Below are 15,664 nucleotides of genomic sequence, written 5' to 3' on the forward strand. Positions count from 1 at the left end.
TAAATACTTTAGACTTTTCGAAAGAAGTGTAAGAAGATAGGTGAGGTTGAGTAGGAAAGGCCACTTATCGCCTTGTTCAAAGAAAAAAGTTTTACGCTCCGATATGAGAAAGTTTAGTTTGAAAAAAAAAAGAAAGGAATATCCGATAATGATGTTATCGATGCACGACAAAGGCTAAAAAAAACTACCTGTATACTACCCCTCAACTTATCGATACGAACCACCAAAAAAAGTTTGGATATAGGTAAAGAAAGTTTATAACTTTAAGTCCCTTATCTAAACGTAAATGTTCGTTCACTCACAATCAGTGAATACTATGTTAATATATATAAATTACGTGTCACGTTGTTTGTATGCAATGGACTCCTAAACTACTGAACCGATTTTAATTAAATTTTGCACATTGTGTGCAGTTTCATCCAACTTGAAAGATAGGATAGTTTATGTCTCAATTTATAATCGCAATATTATTTGTTTATTAACAAAGAGTCATGATTATCTTTGTTAGTTCGATAAGATTCTAATAGATGGCGGTATTAGGTAATTCGTTCGACTTAAAGACGTGTGTATCGGACTGATTGTAAAAACAATGTGAATGATATTCAAATCTGTGAATTATTTCACGTTTGATGATAAATTGTTAAATAGAAATGTTTGTACTATTTTTTTTATTTTTTCACCTAAATCCATATTATCTAAACGTGAGACCATCTTATTGGAATAGTTTAAAATATTTAAATCAGTGTTACGTTCGCGTAAAGTAGCTTTCGTTAAAATAACATTTGAGGGTAGAATACAACGAGGGTTGTTGGCAACTGTGCTGGTGCTGCTGCTACTTCTGGGGCGCACTGTTGAATATTTTAATTGAGTAATTAGAAAGCCACGTTTTACTTGACTTCGTTTACGGCAAAGCCAGAAGGCGGTTCAGCTTTTGCTCTGTTCTGCTCTGTTCGTACCGAAAACGAATTAACTTTCACTTTTAATACTTTTACAGTTTTGACAAAAAAAAAACGAATGAACGAATGAACGAACGAACGATGAACGAATCCAACAGTGTAAGTACTTACCTATGTATTATGAGAATGGCAGTAGGATTTGAGAAAGGACAAAAAAAAAAGAAAGGCACACACACACAAAGAGAAGTGAAAAAAAGAAAAAGAAAAAAAAATGGGAGACAAAATGTTCGTAACGCGAAATAGAAGACGACGCATTGTGTCCGGGCTTTTAAAGCATCTTCATTATGCTAATGGCTACTCGTATTTTTTTTTCCCCGAGATCGTATGCACATGTATATGCGTATCCTACGTACATACATGCATGCATGCATGCATGTATGAACATCCATAAAATACCAATGTGTAGGACGAGAGTCAGTCCGATGAAAACTTCGAGGAGAAAGGATTTTTCCTGTTGTTTCTTTTTCTTTTTTTATCATGTCCCGTCTGGAGGAAAAATTTTCGAATTTTATCGGACGAATATTTCATACTTTCGAGAGTGGGAGAGGACGGTGTGGCAAAGGTGGTGGTTCGTTCGAAAAGAAGAACACGAGAGAACTAGGAACTATTTCGCATCCATAGCATTGGTACCAGTCGAAATCGATGTAAATCGAAGGAAAAACGTGTCGTCTAGGGTGGAAGTAAAACTATCGTTGAAGACAAAGCATTTGGTGGCTTGTGTGATAGTAGATAGTACATGTGTGTGTAGAACGAATGTATTTTCGGTTGTTCCACGGTGTGTGTGTGTGTGTGTGTGTGTGTGTGTGTGTGTGTGTGTGTGTGTCGAGAAAAACACACCGAAAATTCGATGTTACGGAATCAACGAATACGACGATACTTTGAAACTATAAATATATAAAGTCCTCCCATCGTTTTCTTAGTCGTCGATTTCAACCATCGATAAACTATATACATATATATAGCAATACAGTACTATATACTCCTATAGAAAGAAAGCATAATACCAAAGAAAAAAAAAAAGTAGAACTCGTTGGAAAACTATTTTGCTATCTTCTTTCTATCGATATTTGTTTCTTTTTTTCTAATATCGTCGATATAAAAAAATGATAAACAAATATCGTTTTTGGTAAACGATATTCTCTCTCTCTCTCTCTCTCTCTCTCTCTCTTTTATTATTTTTTTTCTATTTTTTTAATAAAACCACGTTAAACGTTTAAACCAAAAATATATACAACAAAACCACGTACACATTTTCCTTTATCACAGCTTTGAAATCAGTGTAATAAATTTTGAATAAAATAAAAGGAAGAAAAAGGGAGTTGGGGTTAGAGAAAAAAAAAAAGAAAAAGGGAAAGACACGATCGTTGACCGCAACGTGGCCAAATTTGAAGCCGAAATCGACGATACGAGACCACCCCTTTCTCTATCTATCTATCTATCTCTCTCTTTCTCTCTTTCTTTATCCTATTCAACGTTTTACCACCGAAAGGTATCGCCCTAGCGTGCTTTTGGGGCCAAGTTCTCGAATCTTGGGGGTGCGGCTCGAAGAACTCGACGTACGTGCCGAGACTCGAAGGTACGAACTTTGGGTGCTTGCCAAGAGGCGTGGAACCCTTCTCTCTCTCTCTCTCTCTCTCTCTTTCTCTCTCTCTCTCTTTATTTTTCTTGTTCTTTTCTTCCTTTTTCTTCTTTTCTCTCGAACTAGTACGATATTTTTTCTCGGTCACCGACCTGTCAACGAAGTATTGTTCCTACAAAACGAAGAAGAAGGTACACGGTCAAATTTATATATGCTGTACTAAAGGTAGGAGGTTGGGGGGGTGGGGGAGGAAGTGCGAGGGGGGGGGGGGTGCAACGTATGCGGTTAGAATATGTACTAAAGTGTGCAACCACCGAGAAGGGATGTTGGAGGCAAGATGTTACCTTGGTGTAATAGTTTACTTTGAAAATAGACCAATAGTGAAAGTAAATTCTTAAAAGAGCCTAAGTGTATACCAGATATTTTCTCCCCAAATATTTTAATTGAAGCTTCTAAAAATTGATATTTGATACGCTTAATGTATTGTAAAAAATGTAAATAAAACAATTCATTGTGCAATTTCAAATACAATAAATTTACTAAACTTTTATTTCAACCCTAATAATATTATTGGGTTGGCAACTAATTGCTGATATTAAAAAGCCATCGATAAAATTCTGCAATCATTTAGTTGCCAACCTAATAATATTATTAGGGTTGAAACAAAAGTTCATGAATTTATTGTATTTAAAATTGTATAATGAATTGTTTTATTTAAATTTGTATATTAATTTTAAAAATGCACGAATTGTTCTATTCACTTTAAGATATATATATATATATGTTAAAAGAATTGAAGGTGACGTAAATTTGAAGGAGGGTTTGATAATACAAATAACGATCCCTAAGAAACGATTGATCCTAAAAATAATGGAATCGATCGATACCTTCGTCGAAGCTTTCTTCTTAGGTCCCTTCCTTCTCTTATTCCTTTATCTATCGTCTCCACTTTCATATTTCATATCTCTAAGCGTAAATCCAATCTGCACGGAATGAAAAATGTTTCACTCGGAAATTGTATGACGTATATCTCATATCGTAAGCTTTTACACGCCTCTACCATAAAGCTCTATTTCTCTCTTTCTTTCTATCACTATCTCTCTCTCTCTCTCTCTCTCTCTGTCTTATTTAGATAAATATCATGATCATTTTGAACGTAAATGATGGAAAAACGTAATGACAGAAAGCACTGACTGATTTATTGATAAATTTTTTATTATTTAATAATTGATTATCTCATATCAAAAGTATCGAGATTAAAATAATCAAAAAAGTTATTTTTATTATTTTCGATGAAAACACCTTTTGTATTATTAACGATCGTCCAATTAAATTAATAAAATATATTCAATGAGAAATAAAATAATAATAATAAAAAAAAAAAAAAACAAGTATAAGAGGAAATAATTGAATATAAAATTAATTCGAAAGATCGGCACTCTCTCATTTGACCCTTTTAATTTTAGTCATAAAAAAAAAGAAAATCGACTACTTTTCGTAACACGGTGAAAAAAAAAAAGAAAATTCATTACAACAAATTGACACGTTGTATTAGTAAATGCACTTTCAACTAAAAATTTGCTTTCGTAGTAATTCGTCTCACATACACAATGTGTGTATATGTCTCTCTGTGTCTTGCCGTTATTCGACCAACATATACATACAACGTGTATTTATTATCGTTTTTCGCTTTCCCCGACATTTGTGAAAAGAAAGAAAAAGAAAAAAAGAGGGAGGAGTTGGGGTGGGGTGGGGGACAATTGCAATCGTTCTCAATCTATCCCCCCCTTTTCCTCCCTTCCTCCCACCACGAACACCCATCGACCGATTTTACCAGCAACTCAGAGGACCCTATCCATGCAAAAAGAGAGAAAGAGAAAGAGAAAGAGAAAGAGAAAGAGAGAATGATAGTAGGAGAAATAATTTTACGTTGACTCGTTGACTCGTAGTTGTACCGCATTGCGTTCCCGCTTGCGGCTCGTCCGTCCTATACCTTTGAGCGTTTCTTCACAATACGCAACGATATTGCAACGATATCGTCCAACGATTTCCGACAATTTTACGTCTACCTGCTTCATACAAATTTCAATTTCTATATCCCCCCCATCGTTCTTCGTTTCTCTCTCTCTCTTTCTCTCTCTCTCTTTCTCTCTCTATCTCTCTCTCTTTTATCCTCGTACATTCCCCGCCCACGAACAAGCACAATGAAAGGCAAATTTTATCGAGCTTATCGTTTCCCACCATCCATCCCAACTACATCGGACAAATCTTTCTGATTCTTTTGTCGTCATTTTTTATTATTCGTCCATCTTCAAACTTGAATAATATGTTTAAAAATGTATAGAAAAATAAACAAAAAACAAAAAAAAATACGATTGTTTCTCATTTTATAGGATTTTTCTATCAAATAAAATAAAAAAAAAACAGATAGATGTGTGCAGATCACACAGGGGTAGAAGTGAAACCTTCAAAGAAAACCAAGCTTCAAAATAATTGAATTGTAATACAGTGCCATCTATTGAAAGAACCTTACAGAACCTAGATAACCTCTAAATAAAAATTGTGCTATATGTGTTAAGTTGGAAAAAATTACGTGTGAAATAAAATTAATTTCATTAAGATAAGTTGTGTAGTTTCGGAATTATTAGTTGACAAACATATTGTGACACTGAATTTTTATATTTAGAATTTTATTAATTAATTAATTAACTATATAGAATTAAATATTATATATTGAATTTTATTAATTAATTAATTATTTTTGTTTCATCGCGGTTTCACAGTTTCTTCCGTTTCACGATTTTCAAATCACCCTGATTCTAAAGAAATGTTCACTTCAAACAACAAATATACCTTATTTAAGTTATTAGGGTAGTACTTTTATTATTAGATCCTACGAACATCATTTTTTTTTCACGATATAAATATTTCACGTAACTTATTTAAAATCGATAAAGGTACAGTGGGTATATATATATATTTCAAGAATACATATTGAAGAAACACATTTGAAGATGGGTAAAGAGAAATGAGCAATAATAAAGGATATAAGGTACGAACGAAAGAGAAACAAAAGAGAGAATTGAAACAACCGAGAAGTTTACTTATTGCTAGATATTAGTTTATAAACTATTCACGGTAATTTTGGGTTTCAAAGGAGACGTTATAGGTATAAGAGGATAGGATGGTATAGAATCGCGGTGTTCCATAACAGACAGTTAAAATTTTATAATGCACTCTTGACAGCGATAGCACAATGTATTACCAACTATCTCTCTCTCTCTCTCTCTCTCTCTCTCCCTCTCTCTTTCACACTAACTCTTCCTTCTATTTCCAGTACGCTCAGTACAAATACAATTACCTTGGGGCTGCAAAGTTGGCAAAGTTTATCCTAGACTACGAGGAGGAAGGTCTCGTTGATCCTAGCGAAGCAACAACGGAAGGATGGCAACCAACTGTGCTCATTCATTTCAGTCTCGATACCAATCCTTTGTCCTTCGAAAGTTTACTGATACCAACTATACCTCGTACACGTCGTTTTAACCCCCTTCGGATTACATTTAAAGTATTTTTTTTTCTTTTCTTTTCTTTTATCTACTCCGTTATTTTAATTATCTTCTTCTTCTTCTTCTTCTTCTTTTTCTTGTAACTTTGTTTTCAATCGATTAAAAATATCTGTAGGATTAGAAAAAAAGGATAAATAAATAATACTTCGTGTGTCGATCATTGACCGGTTAGAATCGTCACAAACAGTGTTTACTGTTTTTGTTTTTTTCTTCTTTTTTACAGGTGAGTCTGGCGGTAGCGTGAGCAGTCTGAACGTCGATCACGGAAAACCAACGAACTCGTGGGTAAGGCCGCAGTTCGATGACATTGCACCAAAAAATATCACTGCCATTGTTGGTCAAACGGCGGAACTGAATTGTTACGTCAAACATCCAGGCGATCGTGTGGTGAGTAAAAGAAAGAAAGAAAAAAAAAACAAGAACAAAACACAAAGAGACTTACACGTACAAACATACATATGTATGTATTCGCGTTTAAACGCACACACACACACACACACATTCGTGTGAGTTGATATAATTTTTTTTTTCTAGCAAAATAATTTCCGTTACGGGACAGCACTTTTCCACTCTCTCGCGTGAGCTCGTTAGGATTTTGCTAAATAGAGTAAAGTGAGATTGGTATCATTCGTAATTGTCGGTTTAAATAAAAAAAAAAAAGAAGAAAAAAAAACGATAAGAGAGAGAGAGTGTGCCGCCTCGAGCAAAAAGAAGGGTGGGTGGTTTATTCTCACGAAATCGTTTGTTCGTTCGTTGGGGCCGTGTTAAAAAGTTATCGAAAGAACTTGTGATAGAAAAGGTGGTAAAGAAATGAAAAGAAAAGAAAGAACGAACGAAGAAAAGAAATAGATTATGGATAACGATGCACGATGTGCTGCTGCACTGCACTTGCGATATAACGCAAATTATGAAAACGCATGCGATAGAAATGGGATGGATAGATGGATGGAATGAATGGGTGGGGGATGCTCGATTAAAAATATTTGCTCGTGGGGTTTATCGATTCGAAACTTTCCGATGCCTTCGAAGCAGCAACAAAAAAGAAAGAGTGCTGCGAACTCACACATTTTTCAGGTCCATTCTTTTTTTTTTGTAAAAAGATTCTTCTCTCAATGGTACGTGTGAGTGTGTGCTAACAAGTTGAAAGATTCTGCCTGCAGATTCGAGTAGTGTGACTCCTCCAATTCTATCGGAGAGAACCTTTAAAGGTTTATGTATGAATAGCCTAACTGGCTGGTTGGTTGGATGGTGGGTTGGTTGGTTGGTTGGTTGGTTGGTTGGTACGTAGGTAACGTACTTAACCCTATATGATTATCACGTGCGAGCGTTTAGGCGCAACTGCGACGAAATAATAATCGGATGTCAGCTTATTAAATAGTAATATTAAGGTAACTATGCTTTCTAGAATGTCTCGACGGCAACGTCGTTCTCGGTGTTCCGCCTAATCTCGCGCTCTGTGATTACGATAATAGAGCAGGGATTTGCATTTAACGTTTTGGACGTCCCAAGCGAGAGAGCTACTCCGAATTTACTTGGTTCCTTGCTAGCTAGCTAGTTACTACTACAACTACTACTATTACTATTATTATTATTATTATTTTGTTTTGAGTAACACGAGAAAAAGCATAAGCAAGAATAAAGGATAATAATATGAGCATTTAGATGCAGAAAGAAATAAAATTATAAAAAAAAATAAATAATAATAAGAACCAAATTCTTAATGAATATTTCGAGTGAAAATTGTTCCAATAGCATGGAATCAATGTTGCGGAAAATTTTCAAGGGATAAATTATTTATCGTAAACCGAATACGCAACGAGTGCGAAATCGTAATTGAACGAATACGGGTTAGACCGTTTGGCGAATTCGTTCGTTCATTCGTTTGTTCGTTCATTCGCATGTACCGAACATGTAACCCCCTTCGTACTTTATAGTTAACTACATACGAACGATATACCTACACATATGCTCTATAATTAAGCGTTTAATCGTTCGGTACTCGAAGATACGTACATTCGAACACGTTGACTATATATATATATATATATCTCTTAATGTAATTTTAAAAAGAGATTCATGAAAAGCGATAGATTTGAATTGTGTCAAGAAGCGAGGGATAGAAAAAAAAAATGAATGAAAGTCAGCATGCCGCCATTTATATATAAACATGCTACAAATAAAAACTGTTTCTTAAACGAAAATCCCCACTCGCACCTTCTTCTTCTTCTTTTTCTTATTATTATTATTATTATTATTTCTCTCTTTCTATCTCTTTATTCGAGAATACATCAAGATTTAATCAGATTTTCTATCCTACGAGTTCTCTTCCACTTCTACTTTCCCAATTATTGTAACTGCTTTGCAACTTTAGAAAAACTTGCCTATTTATTCCTTTTGACTACAACACAAGGTTTTCTGCTACTACCGACTGGTTCCTTTCAACACAGTAGCATTATTCCATTGCCTTTACGGTTCGTGAAATAGACGTAGTCCTCCCACCTTCCTACCATGATTTGAATCCATCGTTATTCAAAATACGCGACTTTCATCGTTCGTAATAATCTGCAATTATGCATCGAACCTCTCTCTCTCTCTCTCTCTCTTTTTCTCTCTCTTTCTCTCAACTATCGTTATTTTGTTTACTCGCTAAGATATTAGAAAGTTCTTAAAGGTAACGTCGTAATCATTCTCGTAAATTTAATCGTTTCTGACGTGACGTAAATCACGCTCTCGTAGAAAAGCAAGCCGAAACTTTCTTCTTTACTACTAAATAATATTTCATGAAATCTTCATTATATACTTTGTAAAGTGAATTAATAGGATTCTACTATGAGAATCTCTGGGATTGAAATTTTATCCTAAATACATTGACATGTCATATATATATATAGTATATATGTATAGTTTGAATACGAATTACGTAGAGAAATAGGAAGGATACCGTGCGAAATGATTATCGACGCAAAAGATTTTGGGATAATCGTGGACCCTTGCAAATTAGCAACAGCAGTAGTATTAGTAGTTCCAATATGCATATCGACTCCGAGAGATATTCTAGTAAATTTAATGACCGTGTAACATTCACTTCCACCGCATATCCTAATGGAGTTTCAGTGAAAAGCCGAGAGCACCGCATGTTCCTCTACTTCCACACATGTTCTTTATGTAAAAGTAGATGATACCGTGGAACGCGTACCCATTATAGTCGTAAATATGAATATCTATTAAACGCTAATGTTATGGTCGAATATTGCACGGATACGAACTATCGTCATCGGATCTGTTTAATTATATTAATACACCGCGATGGATTACAATGTCCTACGATTAGATACGATGGTGTATATATATATAACGAAATTTTATCACGAAATTAGAGAAGAAAATGTCTCTTCGTTTAATTCGATTGAAATAAAAAAAAAAAAGAAAGAAAGAAAGAAAATACTTTTTGTATCCATGATATTACAAAATCGATTATTATACTGTCACCGAAGTATGCTCTTAATCTCTCTTCTCTTAGATTTTATCCTAGAAATTGTCGGCTAAATTTGAGGGTAATAGTATGAGATACACTATGTATGTAATTGTAAGTACATACGTACGATGCATAAGTGAAATAGTACTGTGTGTGCGTGTGTATGTGTATAGGTAGGATATGTGGGTAGATGAGTCTCGGCCACACAAGGGTTGCCCTTTAATTGCCAGATACGAGAGTCTCGACACAGAGAGAGAGAGAGAGAGAGAGAGAGAGAGGAAGAAGAGTGAATGTTGGTTAAAACAGGATCGTGCCAGAATCTAGCAGGAGGTGGCTTCAACCTGGCTCCAATTCCAAGCTAGCTAGCTGGCTTTCAACCTGGCTTCGACCAAATGAACCGATCAAGCATACTCGACGAAGTAACTGCAAGGGATATGGGTCTGTTCAATTCTCTCTCTCTCTTACTAACTCACTCACTCACTCTACTATCTACTATCTATTTTAACGTGACTATACGTATATATGTAGAGACGTTCTAACGTATAGACGTTACATGACAGACACAGGCGCCCACGCGTGAAACAGAAAACCCGTTCATACGCATCAACTACACGTGAGTCCGGTTAATGATCAAAGCCCTTCAAGATCTGTTCCATGAACTGCATTGATGTGGTACTGTTATACATATATATATATACATAGATTTCTATTGGATTTCGGCACATCCTAATTTTCCTTTCATTTAATTCTATAACATTTTAACATTATTTGTTTTCAAAATTATAAATGGTGTTGGATGAATCCATTCGTTCATTTCATCGTATTAGCTTCTGAAATAATAGAAAGAAAATGGATAAAGAATAGAGGACGGTTGGTCCAATCCTGTTGAAAGATGACTAAAAATAAAAAAATAAAAAAAAGGAGCAAGAAAAACTAGTCGATCGATCGAACGAACGAACGAACGAACGAACGAACGAACGAACGAACGAATGAACGAACGACGTATTAATTAACGTTCCAGCTCTTCGGCATCGTTAAATGGCAAACGACACTCGGGGACCAACTCGTCGAATCGATGACGATACCACCACCACTATTACCACCATCACCACCACCAGTACCGTGGTGCTGCTTTCGAGAATATTAAAAATCCTCGAAAGAAAACCGACAAAGGTATGATCCGGGTCTATGAATTGCGAGTTTCAATCAACTTTTTTTTGTTCTCCTCCTTCTACCTTTTTTTTTGTTCCATTCCTTGAAACAAACGCGTGTTCCGTGATTAAACTGAAAGAAAAGATATCGGAGGAGGAGGAGGAGGAGGAGGAGGAAGGGAAAGAAAAAGTATCCAAGAAGGATTATTCGTAGGAAAATTGGTCTCATTTAACAAACGATAATCCTTTTTCCGTGTAAAAAAGAAAAAAAGAAATTCGTAGATATCCTAGTGGAAGATGGTTATCTCCTTCTCTCTCTCGAATCTCATCGATCTTTCTCCATTTGTGTATCTATGTACTAAACTTATCTCTCTGACGTTACCAAAAATATGATATTTATGCATCGCATATATCAACGAATTGCGACACATTCACCCTTCCCCCCTACTCTCCGTACCACCACCACCACCATCACCACCATCACCAATAACTATCGTCGTCGAAGAGAGAAAGAGAACTCGAGATAACGAATTTTATTATAACTCTCGGTCCTTCGCAAATCGTAAATCTGTGTGTGCCCATTGCTTTAGAGATGGTTGTTGGTGAGATTGTGTACGAGAGAGAGAGAGAGAGAGAGAGAGAGAGGAGGCTCGAAAAGTCGCGAGAAAATTTTTGCGCGAGCACGAACACAACTTAGTCGTGGTTTAAAGTCAATTTCAAAGATATTGTGCGAAAAGTAGAGAAAAAACTTTTTCAGTTACACTGTGCGATGATTTTTCTCTAGCAAATGTGTGAGGTGGTACTACTATTGCAGATTCTAATCGCAACACTGTCAACTTCGGTTGCGTTAACTTTGCGACAAAATTTTGTAAATCTTTTCAAAATTCGAAAACTAGAAACTAATTTCTTTTAAGATATTCGACTCACCAAAAACTTTGATGGAAAACACTAAACGAGAAGACAATTTGTGTGAAGTATCTTGATCATCATCATGGTAATTTATATAACAATCGTTTAGCTGTCAAATTACTATTACTTAACGAGAGTAACGTGATAAATGTAATTCATTTAAAATAGAAGATTACGAATTACTATATAAAGAAAGGAAGGTAAAACGTTAATTGTTAAATGACCTCTTCGTTTAAAGAAAAGTGGACCAACATACCTGCTCTCTCTCTCTCTCTTTCTCTATCTTTGTTCTCTTCTTCCTTTCGGTATCAAGCAAAACAGTGATATTGATTACACAATCGTTCTTGCATCTACGGCTGAAATAGTTTGAATGGCTTAGATTTAATCGTGTATTTAAGCCGGTCCGATTCTAGAGATGCGTAACTGCTGAAGGAATTCCAAATGTGCGTTATCTAGAAGCTAAACGTATATATATATATATACTATGTACGTGTAGCAGCTTGTGTATATTGCTATCTAAATATATATATATATATATATATATATATATATATATATATATATATGTGTGTATGTGTGGCAACACATTCTGTAGGTTACGTGCTGACTCTCTTCGTTTTCATTACGAGTAATTGATTAGCCGAGCCGCCAACATCACAGAAGACAAATCGAATCGAACGTCCAATACTTTCTCACCACTTCTCACGTACAAAATCCTTCTCATTCTCTTTCTCTTTCCTTGATTTTCTCCATTTTCGAAATGGAAACACACCTCTCTATCGAACGAAATGTCCAACCTGTCGTCGTCTATGTCGTTGAATTTACAATCAACGAATACGATTGTCAATACTAAGAAAATGAATGAAACGTCAATGTATTTTTCATATATGTATATAGAAAAGAACTGTTATTCTACACTTTCCAACTCTCAATCTCATATACATCAACACATTCAACACACTCATATGACTTACGAATATCGAAAAAGCTCAAGGAAGAATCTTTATATTATATATATATGTATAGGAAAAGCTATTAATAGTCATGTACAATAAATATCGGAAAATACGTGGCGGAATATAAGAAGTAATGCGCTTTTAAGCCAGGACTCTCTCTCTCTCTCGGATAGAGGGGAATGGCCACTAATAACCGTAAAATTATTGCATTTGAAAATGTAGGTCGTTCCCGAACACAAAAGATCGCTAGTCGAGATAAACAACACCGTTCGATTCAGCCCACACTATTTCTTTCTCTTTCTATTATATATATATGCATGTATATATATATCTATCTCTATCTCTCTTGATAGGTACATACTATCATGGATACTGCAGAAAGAATTCGGACGTAGCTTTGATAATATAAAAAATTGTTTTCTCCTTTCGCCAGCTTGTTTTTTGTATCAATATTTCTTTCGGTGAATTGTATTTTTACTATTATTGTATTCACAGAAATATTTTCCCCGATGAAACCACTATTTTTCGTGAAAAAAAAAAAAATAATCTCCATACACATAACACACACACACATTGCACATTGCATTTTGCATTAGAACGAATTAAATATCGAGAGAGAAAGAGAGAGAGAGAGACTAGACGTTAAATGTCGAACAAAACTAACAAATGAACATTTTCTATGGACATTGATTACAAAAATAGAAAATAATTCAATCGAAAAGGTGGTAGATGAGGGGAATGGTGGTGGCATAGGAGAAGAGGTATTGCAATCGCGTTGTAATTTAAATACAAATGAATATACCCAAGCATATATATATATATTTATAAATTGAATAGCTGGTGGTGGTGGTGGTACTATAGTGTAAAGCTTGGCAATAGCTTCGATAAACAAAAGACTATCGAGGTGTAATGTTCCAAGTGGCTCAACGGAACGTTGCGGTGTACATACACCGCGATAGCCTTTCATTTCGCCCTGGTAACTCCGATAATTGATTTAACGCTGGATCAGGAAGGTAATACATATAACTGCTTTGTACAGGAACGAGAAAGGGTATAGGAGAAAGGGGATGAGGGAAGAGAAGGAGGAGGATAAGAACGAAAGCTGGAAGAGAGAGAGAAGAAAGTGGGCGGATGAGGAAGTAGAAGAAGAAGAAGAAGAAGAAGAGGTGAAGGAGATCTCGGCAAAGGGGGTGGTTCCGTTTAAACTTAGTTTAATTAAACCTTGGATTTATTGGGCAACGCTCGATAGGCGCGCACGAAGACACTAACAGCGTGGTAGCGAGGCGACAAGGTGCGCCTGTGTATAGTAATAGTAATAGTATAGTATAGTATAGTTGCATCAAGTTAAAAGAGGGTTGTTGTGCCATTTACCCTCTTTACTCAACACACTAAATTGCAACTCCTTTGAAACGTATGTTTTCTACACTCACCATAGTTATATGTTCATTTTCACACGTGCGTGTATATATTTTGGATGATTAGTATAATCAACGAATAGAATTATCCAATTGGCTTTTAGAAAGAGAGGAAGAAGAAAACTCATCGATCATGGTAATGGTCTATCGCTAAGGGAACATTCATGAAGAGTTAAAGCTCCTACGTCGAATGAAAATCCTTTCAAGCTTTACTCGAAGAAACTAGCTTCAGTTTGTACGCCTTTGACCCAAGTAAATTCTAATTTAATATCAACTTCCTGACAATTGTCTCTGCTTTTGTAATAATCGCCTAGAGAAATGTTCTTCTTCTTCTTCTTCTTCTTCTTTGTTGTTGATGCATCATCTCGGAAATTACGAAAGAGTAAGAAATTCTGTGAGAGAGAAATACGATTTTGCGTTACCCTTTTTCTTTAAAGAGCTAAGAGTGATATATTTATTTAACATTGACAACATGTTGCTTTATCGCCAATTGTATTATCCTATCGTTTGACAAGAAGAAAGAGTAAATACCACCTTCCGTTTTTCGACAGAATACCTTTTCATCAAAAAGTTCATCGTTGATGATGACGAAAAGATGGAAGACTTATGAGACAAACGAGCCGACTAATCATAACCGATCCATTCTCTTTACGACATATTACAAGATTTAAGGATTATAATGTAAGATTAAAACTAACGAATTATGACGGAGATATAATGAAAGAGAATGTGAGAGGAGGACTACAAGGTATGGCGTATCTGTAGTGTTCTATGAGAAAGAGAATATATGAGTAAACAACAGTGTACACCGTTGATTCAAATTTGCGTCAAAATGAGAACACACGAGATAAAGACGACTAACTATAAAGAACAAAATAAAATGAACAATGGTTTTTTTTTTCTTTTCTTATATACTTTTGATTATAACAATTTCTATTCGTAAAGTGTACACAGTTTCAAAAGGAAAGATTTTGGTACATTACTTGAACGAGTTGTGTCAGCACTTGTCGATTTCAATGTTTGAAGATTTCCTTATTAATAAATAGTTTTGAATATTAAAGAAAAAATATTAAGGATTTATTAGATATGTTTTAATATCTAATAAATAATAAAATAATTATAATATATAAAAAATGACTAATGAAAAAGAAAATCGAAGAGAGATGGATAATAAAGAAAGAAAAAGGGAGAGAAAGAGAGAGAGAGAGAGAGAGAGAGAGAGAAATATCGATACTAGATAAGACGAAAGTAGTCTTTTATCTTCCAGCTAGCGAATTTCACCGTGAGAGCGATGGTGCCGAGGGAACGATCGTTCTCAATTAGACATATCTAATATCATGAGAAAAGAGGTAGCAAAAGCCAGAGTTGCGATTTTCTCAGAAAATTCTCAAGAGAAGTAGAAAACTGGCTTACGATCGTGAGGTGAGAAAGGTGGTGGCGATGATAGGCCGATAAAATTTCTTCAACTCAATTTGCGAACGATCTTTTACGTTCGTTCATTTGTCTCTTCTAAATGAAAATCTTCTTCTTTTTTTTCTCTCTTTTTCTCATAATCTTTTCTTTTAGTCTCTTTGAATAGAGTTTTCCTTTTTAGAAAATAAAATCTAAAGAATAGAACTGAATACTAGTTTTTCGTCTACATCTTCGACACTTAAAA

At 35.1% G+C, this 15,664-nt stretch overlaps 1 protein-coding gene across 26 annotated transcripts in view; it reads left to right on the forward strand.

Moving 5' to 3' along the window:
* LOC107073907 (lachesin) overlaps window positions 1-15,664 on the forward strand; it is a 168,922-nt gene that overhangs the window by 58,213 nt on the left and 95,045 nt on the right. For all 26 annotated transcript variants that reach the window (XM_015334828.2, XM_015334829.2, XM_089171008.1 and 23 more), the window contains one exon: window positions 6,325-6,488. In XM_015334828.2, coding sequence (XP_015190314.1) covers window positions 6,325-6,488 — 164 coding nt within the window. The remainder of the gene's footprint in view (window positions 1-6,324; window positions 6,489-15,664) is intronic.

Source organism: Polistes dominula, unplaced genomic scaffold, assembly GCF_049000335.1.
Source record: "Polistes dominula isolate Pdom_NZ unplaced genomic scaffold, Pdom_raw_medaka contig_31, whole genome shotgun sequence".
Taxonomy (NCBI): domain Eukaryota; kingdom Metazoa; phylum Arthropoda; class Insecta; order Hymenoptera; family Vespidae; genus Polistes; species Polistes dominula.